The 24,050-nt window shown below is 39.3% G+C and overlaps 1 protein-coding gene across 1 annotated transcript; it reads right to left on the bottom strand.

The window, feature by feature from the left end:
• Window positions 1-271: 271 nt before the first annotated feature.
• arhgap42a (Rho GTPase activating protein 42a) lies at window positions 272-22,066 on the bottom strand. The gene is made up of 24 exons (XM_008278767.1): window positions 21,514-22,066; window positions 18,294-18,389; window positions 18,124-18,185; window positions 15,122-15,193; window positions 13,695-13,796; window positions 13,492-13,602; window positions 12,643-12,747; window positions 9,450-9,579; window positions 9,213-9,313; window positions 8,202-8,311; window positions 8,012-8,090; window positions 7,834-7,873; window positions 7,682-7,744; window positions 7,506-7,580; window positions 7,314-7,398; window positions 7,172-7,230; window positions 6,919-7,024; window positions 6,528-6,687; window positions 6,296-6,446; window positions 3,818-4,519; window positions 3,554-3,713; window positions 3,022-3,090; window positions 2,806-2,885; window positions 272-895 (listed from the first exon to the last, which is right to left on the bottom strand). The coding sequence occupies exons 1-24, from the start codon at window positions 21,665-21,667 to the stop codon at window positions 807-809; spliced, it is 2,961 nt and encodes a 986-aa protein (XP_008276989.1). The 5' UTR covers window positions 21,668-22,066; the 3' UTR covers window positions 272-806.
• Window positions 22,067-24,050: the final 1,984 nt, after the last annotated feature.

Below are 24,050 nucleotides of genomic sequence, written 5' to 3'. Positions count from 1 at the left end.
TAGACTGCAGTCAGCCCTTAAGTAACCCAGGAACACACTGGGTGTCACAGGTGCTCCTGATTACCCTAAACAGCCACTCACAGAACCAATAGCCGAACTAGAACCACCCACAAGACACAAGATGACCTCAGGGGTCATCACAATATCTGAAAAAATGTAATTAAATTAAATTAAAGAAACTGGAACTGGTAAACTCAGAAACCCTGAATGAAACTTTTTTTTCTGTGGAAAATGCACGATGAACAGATATCGTAATAATAAAGACCAACTCTTTTTTTTAAGAAAAGTATTTGTCCTTTATTTAGACAGCAGGAAAACTGACAGAGACAGCAGGACGAAGGTGTTATGACAGGATTCAGTCTTTAGTCTCATACCGCTCAAGGCACCGAGGTGTGAACATTTCATTCCTGGACATACAGTTATAACATTAAAACATAAATTACAAAGATCGATAGAAAAATACTGTTTCCATGTACCTTGTAGACACATTTAATACATATATAGTAAAGTACAGCAGAGACTGCTGAACATAAAAGACAAGCTGATAATGAGTGAAACTACAAAGTCGGACAAGTCAAATATTAACATCTACAGTATTATAGGCTGGTTAATAACACATGATTACATACAGTACACACAACTTTCATATCCTGCCACAGTAGTCAGTGATAATAGTCACAGTTACAATATAAATATATTATATCTTCGATCAGCAGCACAGAGGATTACTGTTTGCACTGTAGATCCCTAAAATCTAAGTCCGATCTGTGTTTCTCAGTGGCGTCTTGCCGACACCATCAGGTCTGTCAGATGTATGTGATGTAGTTTTCAGGTATGAGGCCTGTTCTGCCGTTGTACGTCGCCTGAAGCCAACCTGGTTCCACAGACGGGTACACTGCAGACACAAACAACTCTGCTCAGCAAGTCAAGACAAAGACCTTCATATATAAACCAATAAAATGTCATCTGAAACGATGGTTTAGACAGACACCCATAACCTTCCTAAACATAAAAAAAAAACATCCTCACAACTTTGGAACAAATTGTAATCTTGTTGCTTTTTAGGAGGATACAGACCACAGATTTACAGTTAACTGCCACGTACATTATCAGTAATCAGCTCCAACTGCTTGGTTAAAACACAAAGACGTGCTGAGCAGCTAGGCATTATTAAAACCCACTGGGCCTTATATTACATTTTTATCCAGATCACAGCAATTATTTCACAATAAACATTGCAAAGATGTTTAAATGCTCACAGAACAGCTAAAATATTTCATCTATTGTAATGTTTTGGAGCCACAAATACAAAAGTAGTGTGTATTCTTCACAAAATCCATTGACGCAGTTGATTAACACTTGGTGCTGTCGTGAGAGTTTGAGCTGAACAAATGCCAAACCTCGACAATAGGATGTTCAAAATGAATGCATGTACTTGTAATTGAACAATCCTGTGTGATCACAACCCATGAAAAAAGTTGTAATATGCAGCAAATGGGATTAAAAAGATTGTCTGAGGCGTAGAGACATGAGCCTGCAGGTTTGTGTTTCAGCCTGTGGACTCGTGTGTAGGTCATGATGACCTGGCAAATGAGCTTGTGGGTCATGGTGGCCTGACAAACTAAGAGCAGGTCACAGCTGAATTCAAGCATTGTGCGGAATAAAACCAGGTGCACAGTAAGCTGCACAGCTAATGCTATTTTTAAGTAGTAGTTGAAAACTGTTAGATCAGACACTCCCAGATTAAAAAAAACAAACGTAATGGTTGCCGAGATGATCTGATTGGTCTTTTTTAAAATAATGGGTTGCGATTTTCAAGGAGAAGGAGGCGAGTTTGGGGGGAGTTTGCAGAAGGACAGAAGATGTTCAGAGCTGTTAAGTCAGTTAAAAATCTTGAGATTTGTTTGTTTTTACAGCCTTCTGTATTGAATACACATCATTCACATCAGACTTTGAACACTGTGTGAAGACTTTTTCTTGAATATTTTTGAAGATGCCAATCGTTGATCCGTAAGTGATTTTTTTGGACTAAATGTTGAAAGTTGAGTCACAACAGTGCAACATAGCAATGAAGTGGGTCTAACTTTAAAGTAACAGAAAGTATGTAATATATTACAGCAGCATTTTTGTTAAATATATTAAATGTGTATATAAAACTTGACAGCAATCCCTATATGAAGTGCTCTAATCATAAAAAGAAAACATCTGTCACACAGTATGTGGCAGTAACACCCTGTAAAAAGCAGTTCCAATCACTGCATTCAGTCACACATGAGATAACTAGATGACCTACCTGCCTTTCTAACTATGTACCTGCATTCCCTCTGCCCATGCACACACTGTACATCACTGGGGTCTCGCACAAAGGAACGCAAAGCTAGTGAACAGATGGCTCAAGAGTCTTTCAGTGCTCTTTGTGGTCTCCAGCCTATTCCAGTTTTATTAGCATTTGTTTACATGTATTAATGCATATGTTCGCCACCTGTCTGCATTGTGCCCTTGTTGTGAACAAGTATTATTGGTTCATATTTATCTTATGTCAGTCTATACTGGCTTTGAATGGGTCATTTTGCAAATGTAATCATGTAGTTTCTTTTTTTGTTTTTAGACCTGCTGTAGTTTCACGAGTTGTGTGTGAATGGGTGAATGAGAAACACTGTAAAGTGCTTTGAGTGCCGCAAAGGTAGAAAAGCGCTATATAAGTGCAGACCATTTACCATTTACCATTCCTCCAGATGTTGATACCAGGTGTATACAGACCTAAAACTCCCTTAATGAAATTAAACCTGCGAGTGACTTTCTTACCGTTTGAGAACAGCGCCCCCTGTGGAAAACTTAGTTCATGGCTGTGCTCTGCCTCACAGGAGTAAAGAGCTTTTGCTTCCCTGGGAGAAAACACAGAAAAAAGTAAAATCAGTGATTTAGGAAGAGGCTGGGTTTCATCTCTCCATATGTTTTTCTTTGCTTTGATCAAGGGATCACTTCAAGACCTAAAAGGGTATTCCTCCAAAGTCAACATACCTTCCGCAACATATGTCTAACGCTGAGGAGAACACCGAACTCTCACGCTGTGGTAGCCTGACTGATAATCTGCAACAAACAAACACAAAATAGTTATCTGCAGTTCATAACTTTGAATACTGATACCGAAAGTCAGTTAGTGGGAAGGTCAGCTTTGAAAACACACTCCGCTGCCTTCTTCCTAAATAATGCAGTCAGCTCTGATCAGAAACAAGAAAGCATTTCTGGTGTCAGAGCAATGAAGTTTAAAATGTATTGGCTAAAATGGGGCAAGATGAATTAAAATTTGATTAAAAAAAAAACACAAAGAACGCACACCACTAGTATGTTTAATTTTTTTTTAAAAGATATTTAGCAAAATAAAGAAAAACCAGAACACATGACTATTTTTTTAGTCAGCCATGTTCTTGTATTCTCCTGAATATTACTTTTTTTTTTTTAAAGAGAATTGAGCCAAAAGGCTGAAGTTAGGTGCTGTGTGATTACAGCACCTTAATGTTTGATATATGTAATCAATTTTACAGACACTTACAATGATCCAGGCCTCTGATAACCGTTGCTCGGTGTGGCTGCAGAGTGTTTCGGCGTCAGATCGGAGCCACAGCGGATGTGTGAAGTTTTACGTAAATGTGTTGAGTCTCGGGGGTCCAGCGACATGAGGCTCTGTACTGATCCATGACAGCTTTTGTAATCTGCAACAGAAGAAATCAGAACCAAATATGAACCTTGTTTATCCTACATCTTCTTTTTTGTTGATCAACAATGTGCTAAAAGGAGAATAAAGACATGTAAGTACCCTCAGAGATGTGCAGGGAGGTGAGAGAGGACGATGTGGAGAGCTGGTAGGGAAACAGTGACGAGGAGGAAGATGAGGAGGAGGAGGCAGTCCTGTAAGTATTCCTGTGCTGCCGAGGAGAGGTAGAGTCCGTCACTCTGGTTACTGTGACCGTGGCGCTGCTTGCATTCCTCTGATCCACTGAATGAGTGCTCTTCAGAGAGGAGACAGACGCCGCCCTCTGAACAGGCAAAGCCTCCCTCAGAGTGGAGGAACCCTCCACTGATGAGTTCTGGATGGAGATGGTGGACGTGGAGGCTTTGGAGGGAGATCTCGACTCTTTCACTGACGACAAGGAGGCAGAAGAATTTCCTTTGATAGACCTCTCCACTGCAGACAGCAAAGAGGAGGTGGAGGAGGACAGAGAGGAAGTCTGCTGGGCTGGAGTGAGCTGAGCCGAAGTCTGGGGAGAGGAAGGCGCGATGTGAGGGGAGGCAGCGCTGTCTGTCGGCTGTCTCTGATCTTTCCCATTTGAGGAGTTGTGCGGAGGGGAGGAGGAAGCTGCGGGAGGAGACGACTGTGCTGCAGAGGGGGACGTGGGCTCAGCAGCAGGAGAGGACGGAGAGGAGGTCTGAGACAATCCGTTCTTTTCAGAGGAGTGTGAGGACAGAGATTCCTGGCTGCCCATCGGAGTTGTGCTGGGGCTGCTACTGAACGTGTCACCTGGACGGAGAAATAAAGAGAATAAAGAGACTGAGTGACATTGGGCAGTGCTCAGGGACTGCTGAATGGTTTGAGGGCTGTCTCACTGTCACTTGTGTGCATAATACTGTTAAGCTTTTATCAAGGTGTTACCTTTTAGAGACTTATATAGAGTCTTATTACTTAATTTTCTTTCTGTCTTGACATGCTGTGTCATAACGGCATTGCAGAGCAAATGAAAGAGCACACACTGATTTTAAAACTCTTCTGTCGGTGCATTAAAATGCCTTATTACATGAACTCTATATGCTGTTGCTAAACTGCACTGCAAAATAAAGGTTTTGCAAAAAAAAAAAAAACCCAAAAAACGAAAAAACGGTTTTTTTGCCATAAAGCTCAATTTAGCAAAAATAGTAACTTCATTTATACAGCACTCTTCCAAACAGCTACTAAGTAGTTTACAATTACAACAAAGTGGACAGAAGAAAACAAAACAAGGATAATAATAATGCTGTCCACTTATCCATGGAAGGAAAAAAAAACACAGCTTAAAAGAAAAACAAGGTACAACATGAATCCTTTGCAATGCTGTTGATTTCGTCTGGCTACAGACTGCAGAGCTTCAGTTTCACTTATTTTGGTTTATACTTTTGGTTTTGGTCAAATACCTTCCAAACTAATTATGTTCCTGTCAGCATCAGTGGTATTTTGAGCTGAATGTTAATTCAGTGCAAAACTAAGAGGATGACCATGACAGCTATTATGAGCTGCATGGAAGCAAATTAAAGCAAACACCTAACTCAAAACAGCCCTGTACAGCAGAGCTGCAGACTCTTCAAAAGTGATATAAGATATAAACAGGAGAGGTTTGCTGGAAGTGTGAAATTTACTTTTTTGTCTGCAGTTTGGGCACAACATGATGAGTTAATAAAGGTAATGATGCTGTGGCGGATGGAATATTCAGACAGTTTGTTTTAGTGTCTCAAGGTAATGTTGTACTATCTGTCTACGACACTGTCACCTCACTTCTTCTTCTGCATTTCTTGTCTTCACTTCCTGAAATACTGCAGTTTATTCACTGATGAGCAAGAGGGGAAAAAGTGTTCAGATTCTTCATGGAAGTAGAAGTACAAAAATCACAAAGTAAAAATACTCCACTACAGCAAAGGTCCTGCATTCTACACCATACTTAAGTAAAAGCACAGAAGTAAGAAGTTCTGCAGAAGTATGTACTCTGTGAATGACTCGACATCTAAGTAGGATTTTTGTTTGGAGTCATTTGGTTCCCAACCTGGGGTCGGCCCCTCCTAAAGGTCACAAGATAAACCTAAAAGGTGGTGAGGTGATGCCTGAGTTCTTAAGCACTATTTTTTAATCTTACTATTGCTATTCTTAATTAGCAATTGTTAAAAATGATCGTTTTGACTCATTGGTTTGGTTATCTAGAATAAATCTTCTAATGGGAAATTACATTTTGGCAACACAGCTACCAACTTACAGACACAACTTTGCTTGGGAACTACTAGTCTGATCCTTTACAATTAGCTGTACTTTAAAAGTTTATCATGTTTTTTAAAGTAAATATTTATTCTGAAAATTAACTAGTAGTTATAGCTGTCAAATACAGTAAATAATGTGGAGTAAAAAGGACAATGTTTCCTCTCTAAATGTAAAATGAAAAAAAAAAGGTCATTTAAAATTGTGAGTAAGCACTTGAGTAAATGTATTCAGCTGCCCTCATGATGTGGTATTGATGAGTGATGAGATAAAGGAGCTACGTGGTGCAAAGAGACTCACTGTCATTATCTGCCAGGCAGAGAGCTGGAGGGTAGAGACGGGCCTTTCTCTTTCCAGATGACAGACAGATGGCCTTGCTTCTCCGAGGAGTTGACCGCGAGGACGGAGCCTGAGGCAACGGCACTGACAGATCCGGGGCCTCACCAAAGATCTGATGAGAGCATACAGTGTTCATGTCTGTTAGGCGCCTGTATGTTTATTTGTGTGTGTTTATGTGTGTTTGTAAGCACACCTTGTCGTGGTTTTCAATGATAATCTCCACCACGATGTTCTGAAACTTGATGTTCATCATGGCGGCCACCGTTTCCTCCTGCGACCTCATCAGTGTGGGGCCGAAGATCATTCCCAGGTTGGACACAGTCATCAGATTCTGGTCACTGTGAGAGGACACCCTGCACACACACACGCAACGAGCATGTTTGTTTCATATTATATGACATGTAAATCAAGAGAAAAGGCGTTTAAATAAACACAAAGGGGCAACAACAATTCTAAAAGCACCTTTATGAAATTTATGAGAGTATTTTCATGAAAAAGAGAGTGTTTCTGTGAAAATAAGACACTCTCAAAGTTGAGGACATGCTTCCAGGGCTATAAAACCAATAAAACCAGTATGTACATACTTGAGGAGGTGGCTGGTTAAGACATCCAACATTGCTCTGTTTTTTTCTGGTAGTTTGTGTACAAGAGCATGAATCGCTCTCACTCTGTACTTCTGGTCATCGTACTCTGTGAAAAAAGTACAGAGGGAGGGATGAGGTGTGGTTCTGTTTACATCAAATATTACGTGTGAAGTCAGCAATTTCAATCCAAACACTGCTGGAAATGCCTGCCACAGTCTATTTGTGTGCTTTGAAAGAGGCAGTGAGTTCTTACTTGCAGCCTTGATGAATTCTTTATGCAGCCTGTAGGTCAGTAGTGGTTCTGCCAGACACCTGAATGCACATTATAGAATATTAGTTTACAATTCATGTATCATAGTGTTACTTGAAAGATGCAGCTATGTACTGTAGGTTACCTAAAATAATTCTTCAGGCCACTGGTTATGGTCTTGTTGTCCCAGGCATCTGCATCCAGCTGCATGTCAGAGGGAGCTGTCGATGCTGCAGGATAGTAGATCATTTTCATTACAACTGTTCAAATTGTGCTGAAATGAATGTACTCGATGCAGAAAAACAGCATCACACAAGGAAAGTGAGGCATTTCTTACCAAACACACTCGTCATTAACCGCTGTACTTTAGAGTTCACTCCTCCTATCCTGTACAGTCCCAGGGTGGTGATGCCTGCAGACAAGTTTTAACATATTTGATAAATCGACAATGCAAACAGCTAATAATCAGAAGAACTCTTTTTCTCATATGAACATTTTAAGAGTGGGAAAAACCTCTCGTTTCAACCAGCTCAATGCACTTCTTGGCAAAGTTGAAGCCTGCCTCGTTGAGAAATGCTAGAAAGCAAAAACACACGTATGAACATTTCCGAGACACTGCAATGCAAGTGATGTTAAAAGATGTTAACACACAAAATCTTACTCACTCTCCTCCTTTTTACTGAGCAGAGACGGCAAAGTGTAAATCTAAACAAAGAAAGAATAAAGTTTGTGTTAGTAACATTTCTAGAAAAGAATTTTTAGCATATACTTGCTTGTGTTTATTACAGTATAACAACACTCAGTGATACATAATTATGCATTTAATGACTGATATATGCGTACAGGTTCTTTTCCATCCATCGCCTCCATCCACAGACGTCTGTTGGCCTCAGACAGCGCTTGCAGAGTGATGACACCATGTCTGCAGATGTAGACAGATCATTTTAATCCAATGGCCTCATCTCTGTTTTTTTATTTCACAGATAGTCATGTGTGACGGTTGCACAGATTCTTAATTATCTTTCCCTCTCACCTCTCCACCACCTCGATGTCAAAGCAGAAGCGCTTGTCGATCGAATCAGTCTTCCTTCGGACACACGAGCGCAGCCTAAACATGTCCGGCGAACCATTCACAACCCCGTTCTGTTAACAGAGAGACATATTTGCAATATGCAGATCTGTTACAGATATTACATCAGCACCTGATTGCAATCATTTGAGCTGATGACAATTATTTTTCATAATCAGTAGAATTGTTTCCATTTACTTTTATAAAATCATCTGGTGAAGATGAAACTATCAGAGACGTCGTATTTCAATCACAGTTTTCCAACGTTTTCACTGTTTTTGCTCCTTTTTCTTTATTCCTGCTAATTATTTATCTCAAAATACTTTGCTTCTAATATTCAGCTGACTAAATTTTGATGAGCATTCATTGACAATAACGTTAGATACAAAATCAAACACCACAGGACTGCTGTGGGCACATATTAGTTTTAAGTCAAATGAAAACGAGAGGCAAAGGTGCCAATTTAAAAGTAACAGAATCAAACAATGAACAGAAAAAGACAAGTAAATCATGAATCACAATTATTTGTATGACAATTTATGGTAAAATAGTAACTCATCATCATGACGTGTATGAAAGTTTGGCAATTTTTCTAAAAAGTCTGATCTTTCGACATTGCTGCAAAAACCAATGTTGCTTAATACTTTGAATCCCTTTTTTTTATAATCTGTGCCCAAATATTCAGAAATGCGATGGTAAAAACTTGACATGAGCCTGGATAAGACAAGAAATGACAATCTTTTTGTCAAAGTTGTATTAACAGCACAATGTCATGACTGTTTTGAAAGCTTTCTTGAGGATACATTCAAGTGCTTGTGAGAAGCTGAGTCGATGTCATCTGTTAAGATAACAGAAAGCTTAAACATACAAACAGTAAGGAAAGCGGTCACTTGGGATGAATGTATCAGGAAATGCAATGAAAGGGCTGAAACATGCAAGGACATTGGTGTGTGTATTTATGTGTTCCCAGCTCACCTGTCTGCTGGCCGGTCTGGCCTCTGTGTTGCTCATCGTGAATATCTTGGAGCTCTTTTCATAAGTACAGTAGTATCTGGTCCACACGCTGCCCAGAGGACCTGGATAATACACAACACATACATTCATGAAAGTGTGCTTGTGTGTGAGTACATAATTGACACTGTTTAAGTCTGGCATTTCATTTTTTTCCACAGTATAAGTGGCAGATAGAGAGAGAAGGAAAATATATCTCACGTTTCTCCTGTATGTACAAATATCCCTCCATAGTAAAGCAACTGGGGGCTTTAAAGTCCTCTTCTGCAGATCGAATCCTCTTCATCAGCCGCTCAACCTCAGCGCGTGTACTTTCAAAGTTGTTGCGAGCCTTAACAACAAACATACACATAAGAAACTGCACTGAAAGGAGGTCTTTATACAGACTTGATGATCATGAAAAAAAGGAATGGTTACTTAGTCCATCTGTGTAAGTTACTACTTATATTAATACAGGTAGATTTTCTGTTAATCTAATTTACATCTAAAAAGTCCCTTCATTAAACAAAATGTAACTTTAAAGACATTAGTAATAGTTGAAATTAGGGGAAAAGGAAATGTTTAACAATGTTAAGTGAAAGTTTTATCATCTGGAAATAATAGTTTAAGGATTGCCTACTCAGATCAGTTTCACCAGTAAACCGGTCAAACAACTAACCCGTGTGAACCATTGTAGAAGTAATAGATGTGATTCTTTGTCAGACCAGGCGTTGTTAAGCCAAATTTCCTTTTCAAAAAAATTCTCTTGATGCCTTAAAGACTCCATATAAGGCACACTTGTAGGTTTGGTGCCAAAATCACAACACACCTTCCTCAATCAAGTTCCTCTACAATTTCAAATCTATTAGGCTACAAACTAAAACTTTAGATTAGATTAATGAGATTTGCCAATAATGAATATTATTTATGTTTTTTGTCCCCACAGGACTTTAACAGAAGCAGAAGTTTGTTGCTTAGACGTTGTTTATAAGAGTTCTTCCTCTGAGTTTATTAAATTAAACCTGCGGCATCAAACAGCAGTAGAATCACCAGGGCCGTCTCTAAAAGCTTTACTTTGGAGATAAACATGTTTTTCTGCTTTCTACGCAACACAAGCAGCCATACAAGTACTTAATACTTCTATAAATAAACAGAATGGTCTAAAAATAGCAAATGTTATTTAAATCAACAAATATAAGATCGAAACAGATAAACAGCACAAGAATCTCACGAAGTATCCTGTTCTAACACGTGCTACTGATAGCTCCGTCAGAGCTCAACAAGCACTAATACAACCTAACAAGTAAATGAATAAAAGCAACAAGACAAAAACTCCACAGTCAGGCTGCCATCTTTGTGAGGTTGCACTTAGGCCCGGTGGCACTTTGACGTACATGTTAACATGCTTATTTAACCTGTCAGTATGCAGACACTGAAGGATAACCACTAAACACAATGATGTTGCAGCCTTTAACCTGGCAGCCATCCAGGGCTTGTACTGATGTACTGCATTTCTGTATCCTTTGCAGGCAGTAAATACAAGAGAGTTGCAAGCACTTGCACATGTGCATTTGCACAGTGCTGGTAGCATCATTAAAATCCATCCATCCATTATCTATACACGGCTCAATCCTCACTAGGGCTGCAGGGGGCCTGGAGTCTATCCCAGCTGACTTGGCAGGGGACACCCTGGACAGGTTGCCAGTGTACACATAGAGACAGACAACCAAGCACACTCACATTCACACCTCTGGACAATTTAGAATCACCAATTAAACTCAGCATGTTTTTGGACTGTGGGAGGAAGCCGGACAATCCGGAGAGAACCCATGCTGCACAGGGAGAACATGCAAGAGACTCCACACAGAAAGATTTAGTACCTTATTATGGCAATAAAAATGAGTATGGCTGGTTGTTTTACAGCTGCACAGGTTGAAGGTAGCAGCCATATACTTGGGAATACTTTCAGAAAGCACGTGACTCCTGTTTGTTTATACTTCATTTTGATCACCTCAGGTTTCAGCCTTGTGGCTGTCTGCTATTTGTTTGGCAGATGCTGCTGCTATCTGCTGTACACCCATGACTGTTCTATTCTATGACTATTCTGTGAACATATGGGGTTGAAATATCATTATTAGCATGGCTGTATGGTTAACATGAACACACCATACTGCGTATAGAATCACCAGAGCCATCCCAGTATGATAAGACTTCAGTACAATGCAGCTGTTATTACCTTTACTGACTGAAAAGTCTCTCCCTAGTAGACAGCCTTTTCAAAGTCTGGTAGAGTTTTCAGTGTTCATCTTACATCAGTGGTTTTTTTTCTTTCTTTTAGAGCAGCAAATGGGATTTTCATTTAGACCAAGAAACACTGTCATAAAAATGAGCACATTAAAGTTTTGTAGGTACCACAGACTTTTTTGCATTCACGCTGTCTAGAACTACGAAACGGAAACATGCAGAGTACAGTATGCAGTCTGCTGTAAGCAGTGTTTGAGAACAAGTCAATGCCCAGTTTATATATTGAAACTTAAGAGACCAGTCATTATATATTTTCTAAGAAACAAGCATACTGATTTAAAAAGTTGAAGTGTTTCGTTTGGAACAGCTTCACTTGAAGCTGATAACCATTAGATTTTTATCCCTGCTTTAAAAAAAGACCTTTGAAAACATCAGGCAACACAGGCATCCTCACCGGGACGCGAATCAGGGATCTTCTAGCTGCGAGGCGACAGTGCTAACCACCGAGCCACTTTGTAGCCCTTCATTAAAATCCTATAAATATAAATTGTCCCCGACATGGAGGCAGGATCAGTCCGAGTCTTGATCCAACGGCAAGTCACACTGTGTACTTTTCTTTATCCTAGACAGATAAACTGTCACACAGAGTCACAGTTTTTAAGCTGCAGTTAAACCATTGATTACATAGCGGCCATCTTCAATCACTGGGTGCTGAGTTTTTCCACAGCTGTCAGGATGTTTTTATTTCCCTGTTGGTGAAGTAGTCAGTTGATCACCATAACACATGGACAGAATTTTTTAGTGAGTAGGGAAATCATAAATGAAGTAGGCTTTTAGTTATTTAAAGAATCTGATAAGCTCGCTGATAGCTTAGATTTAATCTTTTGTTTATTATTGCATTGTTATATATTATACATTAACTGATGTGCTGTCCAATCTGACAAATATCGGCTGCTTCCCGTGGCTCTCTCTGTCTCTACAGTGGGTATGTCTAAATGAAGCCATGAGGAATTTTAGGGAAGACGTGGCCTGTGCCTGAATGACAGAATGCCATCCCTGCAGACCTTTTATATGCACAAAAAGCATGATATGGAGTCTTTAAAATGCAGAGAGACCAGACAGAATGAACTATTTACAAATGAATGATATCAGGTTTTGTGGTAAGACTTACATTTTGCAGGTTGAACTGAAGCTGCTGCTTGTAGGGTTCAAACTCACTGGCCAGTTCGTAGCCCTCATGGTAGAATGTAAACAACCCCTGCAGGAAGGCTAATAACTGAGAAGCAGAAGGAGAAATCCGCAGGAAAAATGTTAACTGTGGGCACGCGAGTATAATGAGAGGATTACAAAAGAATGATTGTCAGTCATCTGCTTAATCAATCAAAATAACTTCAATAGGAGAAAAACCCCCGAATTCAGACAGTTGTTTGGTTTGCTGGCCTTGTTTACTTTACAACAAAGAGTTTCCCTCTCTGTCAGGCGGAAGAAATCTCCATGCAGGAAGTGCTGCTACAGCAACAGGAAGGGAGCTTTACTGATATCTATCATAAAACATTTTATCGGTGGACAAACAGTGTGTGTGTAATGTGTTTTTCAGAACATGGCTCAGTTGTCTTTCTATGATCATGTGTACATGCACACACTGACTATTGCAGGGATGCAATTATGACTTAAAGTTCACGAGGTGTGGCTGTTAAATAACCACACTGGGCTTATGTAAACTCAACCAGCATTTGTCTCAATATTTAATAGCCACACCTCGTATGTCAGTGTGAACAAGCGAGGCAGAACAGACTCATTGCTCATATTTTCCTGTGATGAAACATTGTGTGTTGGTGGTTATGTTTCCCTTCTGCTGATCAGAGCTGTAAACATTTAGCAGCCAAAAAAAAAAAAAAAGGGTTTGAAACACAGGAGGCATACGAACTGATGTCATCTCATGAGTTACGTATGTGAAATTTGTACCCCAGCTTGAAAAGAACACACGTATGTAATAAACAAGACAATTATGTGAACTCACTGGCTCCACAAATTCAAACTTCTTTCTCTCCTGCACTTCTTGGATCTTGAAGACATACTGCAGAGACGCATCGTAAAAAACCTGTCTGTCTTTGCTCATCTGTGAGTCTGCCTGCAACACAAACAGCCGCAACACACATTAAGAGTTATCAAACACATGTGGGAGGCACTTGTTGTCGGTTTTTTAAGAGCCTGACAGATTACCTCATGCAGATGGGTTTCCTTCTTTTTGGAGGACAGGCTGAGGTGTTTCTCCAACACTGAGTAGTACCTCTCTGTCTCCTTGTCAAACTGCTTCTTTCCCTCCTGAGGAAGATGGAGATGTAGATAAGCAATACATTTAAAAGACTTTTAACATCTGTTATTTACAGACTTTGAATCCACACTTTTATGCAACACAGACATAATGTCGCACTTTCATTGCTAGAGTATTAATCCTTCATTCCTTAGCTCTTTATTTCCCTTTTTTTAATAGTGTCATTATGATACTTGTGCAGTGACCAGTGCCAAATAATATGTTTTCTATACTTTACTTTTGGGAGCATTTTTTCTACTATACACATGACACAAGCAGCAACACAAGTACTTAATACTTGAATAAAGTAAACAGAATGGTATAACAATAGCCAAGTTATTATATAAACCAATAAATATCTGTTCCAAATAGGAAATTAACACATGAATCTGTCTAGAAATCCTATTCCAGTATGTGCTACTGAAAGTTCAGTCAGTGCTTAACAAGTACTGATACAACTTATTAAGTAAATGAATAACCACTTTAATTTCACCAGTTAGTCGGCAGCCATTTGATAATCACGATTAAACACAAATTCCAGCTGACATTACGGGGAAATGTCATTAGTTTGGCAGGTAATTCAAGTACTGGACAAAGAAACCTTTAAGAAAGGTCTGGGGATCAAAAGTTTAGTAGAATTTTCGGATAAAGTAACAATCCAGCTTTCAGGGACCAATAAGCTGTGAAAAAAGTGCACTGGGACTGTTAATAATCTAAATAAAGAGCCTCTGCCAAAGTATTTAGGACAACAGCTCTTTTCCGTAACAGCTGCAGCTCCGAGCTCCACATGTCCAACCACTTTCTCTTGCTCAACAGCATCAAAATGAGGATATGCCGCTCACACACTGCCGCTACATTCTTCAGGCTGAGGAGTCGCTTCCATCAACACACAGAAATGAGAGCTGATTTCACTTTCACAATTGCTATAACTGGGGGAAGTTCTGGGTTTGTTTTTTAACCCCTGCCCGCTGCACGACACAGCTATCTGTATCCTAATTTCGGTCTGAGAGAGAGAAGATAAAAAAATGAGATAAAAATGAACTAAACAACTTGAGACAGCTGCTGAAATGAGACACCAGACTCCCTTAGTGTTTATATTGCCTGTCTGAGTTCAACCATCTCTCTGTCTGTGACGTGCTCCCCGTCTTCCCTCCCAGCGTCCGTTCCCATGACCTTCCTACTGACACTGGACTGTGGATCCATCGTTTATCTGAACAAATTGAAATCTGTGATCACTGACTAAGAGCCCCACACCTCTCAGAGCGTTACATGGCTGATGAACGGAACGTGCAGGTTTGCAAACTACTCGGCTTTCAGGTTACAGCTGCAGATATACCTTAACTGCTCCAATCTGTTCCTTTCGAAACCTCTCGAGCGGTGAGATCAAAACATCATCAGCATTCTGGATCTGAGAGGGAAAAAAGAAAAAAGAAAGATAACAGTCAGCTCAGTGTGTTGCAACAATAAATACTAAGTGGCTCACAATCAGCCCCCATGGAGTGACTACACACGACAGTAAGCATGACTAGTCCGTGTACAGTAAAGGGGATGAGTCTGTATTACCTCATTTGAAAGAATAGGCATTGTGCAATTTTCTGTTATTTCAGACCATTTCTGAAACAAAAAGTGTCCAATATACTTGATGAAATGAAACTTTTTTTTTAAACAAAACTTGTTGAAAATTAGAATGGCTATTTTTGTTCTCAACTCCTTTCCTTTTGGTGCATGTGATATTCCTTTGGGACTTGTTAAACCCTCCAAAAATTCCTCTATGCAGAAAAAAAAAATCTGACTAAGACCAGAAGCAAAAACAAAACAACAGCTCAGTCATTGTCCCATGAGGACTGAGGCAGCTACTTAAATGTTTATCTTAAAATAGGCTTTTTTGGAATCTTATTTGACAGTAGATGTTTGTCCAGATTACTTTCCTTCAAACTTTTTGTTTCAAACCAAAACATGTAGGTAATATTAATCTTTTGACAACTTCACAAAATTGTATAACAGCAAGAGATTTACCAGTTAATGTTGACCTGATATTAGACGTGGGGATTGAGTGGGGATCAATAAATAAATAAAGGGAACGATAAGAGCGTTTAAACAGAAATGAATTAAACATTAACAATGCAAACAAGTTGATTGAGTATGCTATGGGTTGGTTTACAGTCACTATACATGTAATAGAAAGTCTAGATGTGAGTAGAACATCTTTTCTTTCCTTCTACTAGATTAGTAGCATCAGTTGAAAATCAGTTGAGATTGATGGAAAACATTTCACTAAAACTGGGGTAAGTCTATCAATTTTGAGCTGAAAAAATAATGTTACTGCTGCTATATTTGTGGTAGCAATTTTGCAGCAGACCAACTTTACCGTATGTCTGAGAAATTTGTGAGTCAAACCAGAAAAAAAAACAAACCCAGAATGGTTATCAGAACTCTGATGTTGTTCATATTAGGTCTGGTTCCTCTTTGGTCAGGACTCTATATATTACTAAACTCTATCAAGTCTTGCTTTGTTCTGTCTACTTGATTTAAGTATCAGACTCTAAATATCCTCCCAGCCCGACATCATGACTTCACTTTCACTTCAATTTAGTGCTTCACCAGCAGCAGCCAAAAAAAGGTCTGCTTTCTTTGGATGTTCTTTTTTTTTTCAGCACATTACAATGTCAGGATGAGGCAGACTGAGGGGCATTGTCAGGTCTCAATAATAGTCCTTTCAGGTTGGACAGGTAGCTGTTTCAGAGGAGCCTACTTACTGGACTTGCCCTTTAACTTAATAATGCTGGTATTATTAGAATTTCAGATCTATCCGCTGGGTTACAGTTGTGCCACAGCAAGTGGAAAAGCGTACAATCAACACACACACACACACACACACACACACACACACACACACACACACACACACACACACACACACACACAGAGGACCCTTTTATGGACTTTCCCAGGCAGTCGGGGCTGTGCTCAGTCTCACAGGGGAATTGGCAGAATAGGTTCCACATGGTTCCTCTGTAACCAGACCACGCTCACAGCCACAAAGATACACACTCTCACACACACACACACACAGGGCTATACATGAGGTAGCATACTATTCACATACATTGCACATGCGTGGTTTGCCCTCACACACTCTGTGCCAGACTCCAGTCACTCCCACACAAAGGCCTCCGGTTGACGGAGGGTCTCTGAGTCAAAGACGTTTCCCCAAATTGCCATGGAGGCACACAATGCTGCTGGGACAAAGTTTTCACTGGAAATGCGTGAATGAGGCTAGTGGGAAAACCAGCTAAAGACACAAGTTTGAGCAAGTCAGTGGGGTGAACCGAGTAAAGACGCCTGAGAAGCACTAACTTTCAAACTAAAATCCTTTAGGTTTATTATTAAAACTGCAATAATTGATGTCTTTGATCATTTTGGGGTAGTGTGAAGGATGTGAAAACAAAACTGAAAATCACATTAGGTTGAAAATGAAAACATGAAAAATATCTGGTCACCCAGTGAATGTAGGATCAATATTCACTAACTTTATTGTTTGTCTGATGTTTAGTGCAAAGCATGTAGTGTGCAATGAGCTTTTAGGGTATTTTGACTTAAAACGGCTCACTACTGAAGCCAAAAACAACACTATGAGGTCAGCGAGAGTGAACCAACAATAAATTTGTGAGCCGGACGCCTAAACTCACTGTAAAGTTGTGTCGAGCCAATGGGAGCTTTAGATTTAAGTGATAATCCTCAGTTGGTGCAACTATGAGTAATGTCTTTCACATTCTTTTCACATTATAAATATAAAATACATATATGAAAAATATTCTTTATAGCTACATTAACAAGGGACGCACTTGTTACTTTCCTCCAAATTGGGCCAGCTTTATACCAATGACGCACATACAGAAAGAGAGGCCAAATGTACTGGCCAAAGAAAACTATTGGTTTAGACTTTGGTGATATTAGTTTGGTTGAAAGGGCTTTTGGTCTCAATGGTGAATCAGATCAGCAGAGACATTCAGAGCAAGCTGCCTTGGATAAGGAAAATCCATTTCTTTTATAAACACTGTAATTATATTATCTATGCAGAGAAGGGTGGTGTACAGAGGCCAAAAACGTAAAAATTATTGGATTACACAGAAAATCCATCAATCTAAACATTAAAAGTTTTTGCTTGTAGAGCTTTTCTTGCCTTTTTAAAAAAATAAAATCAACATAAATCTGAAGTTCACACTCACCACTTCTAATTAATAAAGTGTGAAGCAAACCTATCATGTGTAAGATCTGTATTTTGGTCCTTACTTACGATTCACAAACAGACAGACACACAAACACATATTTTCTTACCAGTCGTTTTCTCTCCTCTTCCATGGTGCTTAAGAGCTGAGAGAACTCCTTTAAGGACTGAGCTGCAAAAGACAGTATACACCTTGAGTTTGTAAAGGCTAGTTATATTTTACACATTGTGCCATCTTAGCTAATAGTTTTCTATATCATTAGCAACATTTTCGCCTCACCTATGTTGATCTCATCATCAGTCTCAGCATCTCCAATGCACTCAAACTGGAACTCCTGCAGAGACTGAGAGAACCGCTGAACAGCAAGAGAAAGACCTGAAAAAAAAGCAGGAATAAGTTCATTCAGTCACATGAAGCAGGTACAACAATTTAATTTCTGGCATCACTTTACAACTAATTTAATTTCACTATTAACAAACACCCTGCCATCACTGGGCCAACAACACAACGTTATGCCCCCATTCCCCTGGAGGCTACATCATTTTTTCCCTCCTGTAATAAACTATTTATATATTTTCCTATGAGACTCCGGCATTTCATCCACTGCCAAGACGCAAAGTGTCAGAGTCTGATGTAAACAAATAGCCACACCCTACAACAAACTCCACGAAGAAAATCGTGTTTACGTGTTCAAACTGCCCTCTAGTAATGGACTTTAATACCACCGTTGATTATCACTTGGCTGTACTCTCTCACTCACATACTTTGACACTGGTCCACACAGCAGCCACAGCTAACACTGTTTCATTCATACCACTGTATTACAGATTAATAATGGAACTATTAATAATGGAACTATTATAATGTCACAAAGTAGCACTTTATAGCAGACTACTGTCTGGAGATAAGTAGAAACAGCGGTGGTCAGGTTTACTGTTTGAAAGACAAAGGAACTGTAAACGACAGCTTCATCCTACACTGGAAACTTAAATTAATGTTATTGGTAGTATTTAAAAGCACCAGATGTGGACTGAACTGACTGACTGGCTATTAAAAATAAGTATTACAACACACATTAACCTGATGTTTTCAAAGGTCTTTTTTTAAAGCAGGGATAAAAATCTAATTGTTATCAGCTTCAAGTGAAGCTGTTCCAAACGAAACACTTCAACTTTTTAAATCAATGTGCTTGTTTCTTAGAAAACATATAATGACTAGTCTCTTAAGTTGCAATACATAAACTGGGCATTGACTTGTTCTCAAACACTGCTTACAGCAGACTGCATACTGTACTCTGCATGTTTCCGTTTCGTAGAGCTAGACAGCGTGAATGCAAAAAAGTCTGTGGTACCTACAAAACTTTAATGTGCTCATTTTTATGACAGTGTTTCTTGGTCTAAATGAAAATCCCATTTGCTGCTCTAAAAGAAAGAAAGAAAAAAACACCGATGTAAGATGAACACTGAAAACTCTACCAGACTTTGAAAAGGCTGTCTACTAGGGAGACACTTTTCAGTCAGTAAAGGTAATAACAACAGCATTGTTCTGTAGTCTTATCATACTGGGATGGCTCTGGTGATTCTATACGCAGTATGATGTGTTCATGTTAACCATACAGCCATGCTAATAATGCTATTTCAACCCTATGTGTTCACAGAATAGTCATAGAATAGAACAGTCATGGGTGTGCAGCAGATAGCAGCAGCATCTGCCAAACAAATAGCAGACAGCCACAAGGCTGAAACCTGAGGTGATCAAAATGAAGTATAAACAAACAGGAGTCACGTGCTTTCTGAAAGTATTCCCAAGTATATGGCTGCTACCTTCAACCTGTGCAGCTGTAAAACAACCAGCCATACTCATTTTTATTGCCATAATAATAATAATGCCTTTTTGACCAGGGAGACTAATTCATTCAGAATGCACCGTCATTCATGTCAATAGACCCAGTGCTATTAACTTTCAGTCACACTGTGTCATGACAGGATTAACCTGTGAGAGCAAATATAGCGTTCCACTTTCACCCTGCCGTGTGTACATTTTGTCTGTGCCAAGATCAGACCAAGCTTTAGATATGCTGCGCGATCATTTCAGCAAACACATGAATTGAGTAATATGTAACATGCAGTATAGATGCAGTGTAAGCACAAATAATAACATCTTCAAGACAGGAATAATATCATTTCAATATGTTTCACGCTTGTTGAAATGTAAATAGATACTGCTTTTCCCTTTTTTACACATCTCTGTGAAGATTCTCAGTCATCCAGACAATGAAGACATTTCACCTCTCATGCAAGACGCTTTTTCAGTTTTAACTGTTCACACTAAGAACAGCAAGAGCCATAGTTAGAACTGAAGAAGTCTCCTGGATAAGAGGTGAAATGTCTTTAAAAATTTAGAAGGAAAGTCCAGTTGCTTTTAAGTAAAGCTCCTAGGATCTGTTTTGCATAATTATAAACTTCACATCTGTGTGTTTTGCACTACTAATCAGACAAACGTGCAATCTGAGATGATCTTGGCCTTTGAGAAATCATATTGGGACATTTTTCACTGTTTCTACACCAAATTATTAGTTAATCACTTACAGAAATCTCAACAAATTCTTGGACAGCTCTTTTTTTCCCCTGTTAACCTTAAAAAGGCAGGTAAGATGCCCTTTACCTTTTGTTTGTTTTGGTAATAGTTAAGTCAGTTGGTCATACTTTACATTGTTTGGGTTGCTGTTTTGGCTGTTCTCACCGTGACGCCTAATCTACCACTACTTGATGAATAAATCCATTCTGTTTGCACTTCAAATCTGTTGTGGGATCGGTCATCCCTGTCAGAGGAGAGTCATTCTCATGCTCAAGTTCCCTTTAGGCCAGATAGATACTGTGCTTTAGTAAACTTTTCAGTAAACTTGCACCATACAGTAAGATTGGAGTTTCCAAGGGGGGCCCTTGGAGTTTTGAGGGCCCAGGGGGACAGTTGTTTGCTGTTGACACTCTAGCATTACTCTGTTAGTCTAAAACTCCAATGTTACTGTACAGACACCTTATTAAAAAGCTGACTAACATCAATAGAGGGTGCGTCTCTAGTGACACATGGAGAGCGGAGTTATTAATAGCTATTAATCATGTCTGAGCAAATAAAAACATTCCATCTTCATTTCACTTAGCTCTGGAAAAAGAAAATAACATCCCTCCATTGCAAAATAGCTTATGAAACCAGAAAAAGACACAATAGGATATTTGTATTCTTGTCACATACCGACAATACACCCTGCTTAAAACACTGTAACTACATTCCTTACTGTGCTGCTAAAATCACACAATCAGAAGTAACTGTACTGAGTTATTTATTAGTGCACTGTTGGCTGCAGTCACTGTCCTGGCTCAGTTTGAATTGATGGCTTTAGGTTCCTCCTTTATCAGGGAGCAGACTGTGTCCCAGGTTGGGTAACTCACTAATACACACTTTTCGCCCGAAAACAAGTTATTAACGAGCGTGTACTTACTTCTGAGGGCAGATATGAGCATGTTTCCATCTTTGATGAGGTCTTTTATAAACCTGTTGGTGCGCTCCAGCTCTATCTCATGGCACTGCAGTCGCTCTCTGAAGTCCGGACTGTCCAAGAAAGAATCACTGAACTCCAGCGTCGGCAGACCCATCGAGAAATGTACACACGCAGCTAATTAATAAAGAACTACAGTGAAAACGCGTTGTTTGTCCCCTCGCGACGACCTATGACCAAGAGCGGTGTTTCAATGAGCTCGGTGAAAACTGTTCAAAAGTTTTCCTGCAGCTCCGTTTTTTTCATGCCTTTCTTACTTTTTTCCCCGCAGAACTTCCGGACACTGAAACACAGCAGAGTCTCTGACAAGGAGGGTTTAGCTTGGCTGTACGACGAGCTCCGCACCGCTTCATTCACGTTTAAAAAGCCGTATCTTCGACAAGAACGTCGCTTTGACTTCTTGATAACGTTTTAGTTGCGATAGAAAGAACGGAAAGTCGCGTAAAGATAGCAGTAGACGTTCATTTTGGACCCGTGAACGCTGTTGGCAGACGTTGTGCGGCTAACTTTGGCTACATACGGCTCTAACTGAAGTCTTGTTACTATGGGAACGAGAGACTCCTGCTGGTGCGCACCGAAATCAGTGCAAAGTCTGCCAAAAAATACAAAGATAACATCGTGTGAACTGTATGCACCTGCACACTGCTACCACTGCTGATAATAATAATAATAATAATAATTGTCATTATCATCATCAAATGCAGGAATAATTAAAGCAATTACAGAAGACTCGTGTCAAACTTGGTGGAGTGTAGTAAACATTAAAATGAAACATATTCTAACAAAAAAAGTGAAGTGAAGTCATAAAGTTGCTAGATGCACATTTGTGTGACTTTTGACCACCAAATTCTAATCAGTTCATCAAAGAGTCCAAGTGGACGTCTGTGAAATTCCCTTTGGGTATCTCTAATTCATTGTGTTTACAAGAATAAGACAGATGAGATGTCACACTAACATTAACTTTTGACCTTTGATAACTAAATTGTTATCAGTTCATCCTTGAGTCCAGGAGAACGCTTGAAGAAAATCCCCCAGGTGTTCAAGAGACATAGTGTTCTGGAGAATGGGACGGACAGATTGATCTATTGCCAGCGTAGAGGCAGAAAGGTGAGGCCAGCTGAATAGCAGAAAGCCACTGTTACATCTCTATAAGTGTAAGCATTATGAATGTTTGAGTTATTACCAACTAACTAGTTCACTAATGAACTTTTATGAGACAAATCGGAGTATTTTAAAAAGCATGACACAAATCAAAACTGTTAATGGAAGCACACTTTAGCCAAAGAAGATAAACATTTTGAAGTTTGAATTAAGTGTCTATTGAAAAGTATGTTTTAAAAAACAAAACTATAATAACTATAATATTACTATAATAATACTATAATAATATTCTAATTTAATAGTGAACTTCCTTCAAGTGTTAACAGTGTACATTTTCTCATAAAAAGTTACTTAAATTATTATCTATGGATGGGTCACTGTGCACAATTTCACAGTTTAGAAAAACATTTTCTGGCAAAAGCATGCACACACTGGAGGCACAGTATGTAAAAAAACAAAAAACATTTTACCCCCTTTGACTCACAAAACAGTAGCTTTGTATTACAAATGAAAATGATCTGGAAGTTTGCAAGAACACTCTCACCACAGAATACCTCAAAATGCACAACATAAACTGACTTGTGTGTTTTTCACGAGTACAAGGTTACCTGCTGAGGCGTGACAGGCTAAAACAGGCCCTCTAATGTGGATTTATGTCAGCTGAACAGAGCAGAGAGGTACGGTGCATTGCTGAGAGCCGGCCAAATGACTCCGGGGCAACCAGCGAACATGTTGGCGGCACGTTGTGTGACTGAACATGGCTGTAGTCAGTTTTTTTTTTTTTTTTTAATCATTACACTTGCTACTGTGCATCTTAGTTAAGTCACAAATGCAACACTTGACATTTAGACATTATTTGAGAAACAAAGCGCAGCTCAGCACTTCTATCTTGCTTGGACTTGTAAAAAATTTTGTTCCTCCGGTAAATCTTCAGCCTTCTTTTAAATATATATTCATACTGGACTTGTTCTCTTTTAAACCAAGCTGCCTCTGCAAAGTTTCAGCTCTCTCTTGGTGGTCCAGCTGCTTTATTGTGCCAGTTGGTTACTACTGTATCTGTCACTCACTGCAGAAGAATAGAACACCATGACTACTGCAGTACACAAGCTTTAAGTAGCTCTTTGTACAACCTTATACACATACTCACAGTGCAGAGAAATGTAGACAGTATAGGGAAACATTGCAGACTTATGCCACGTCTTGTTTTTTTTTCTGCATGTAAGGTAAGTTATGCAGTAGAACTCTCCTCAGAGTTGATTCAAGATTTGAAATGTAAGAAATTGTGATATCTCTTGACACTAGCAGCAATTGTTCCTACTTTCTACTTCAGTTAAATAGATTAAATCTTTAGTAATTTCTACAGTATTTGCTGCACCAGA

Source organism: Stegastes partitus, unplaced genomic scaffold (assembly GCF_000690725.1).
Source record: "Stegastes partitus isolate 25-593 unplaced genomic scaffold, Stegastes_partitus-1.0.2 Scaffold132, whole genome shotgun sequence".
NCBI lineage: Eukaryota > Metazoa > Chordata > Actinopteri > Pomacentridae > Stegastes > Stegastes partitus.
The sequence above is the reverse complement of the archived record's forward strand: the minus strand, read 5'-3'. Positions and strand labels throughout refer to the sequence as shown.

What these genes read in the sequence shown, in the direction of transcription:
- arhgap42a (XM_008278767.1), bottom strand. Translation starts at nt 21,667, where the DNA reads ATGGGTCTGCCGACGCTGGAGTTCAGTGATTCTTTCTTGGACAGTCCG. An exon ending in GCTCATATCTGCCCTCAGAA is followed by an intron (nt 18,390 to 21,513) that starts GTAAGTACACGC and finishes CTTTTTTTTCAG; the next exon opens with GTCTTTCTCTTGCTGTTCAG. An exon ending in TGAGCTGGTTGAAACGAGAG is followed by an intron (nt 7,581 to 7,681) that starts GTTTTTCCCACT and finishes ACTTGTCTGCAG; the next exon opens with GCATCACCACCCTGGGACTG.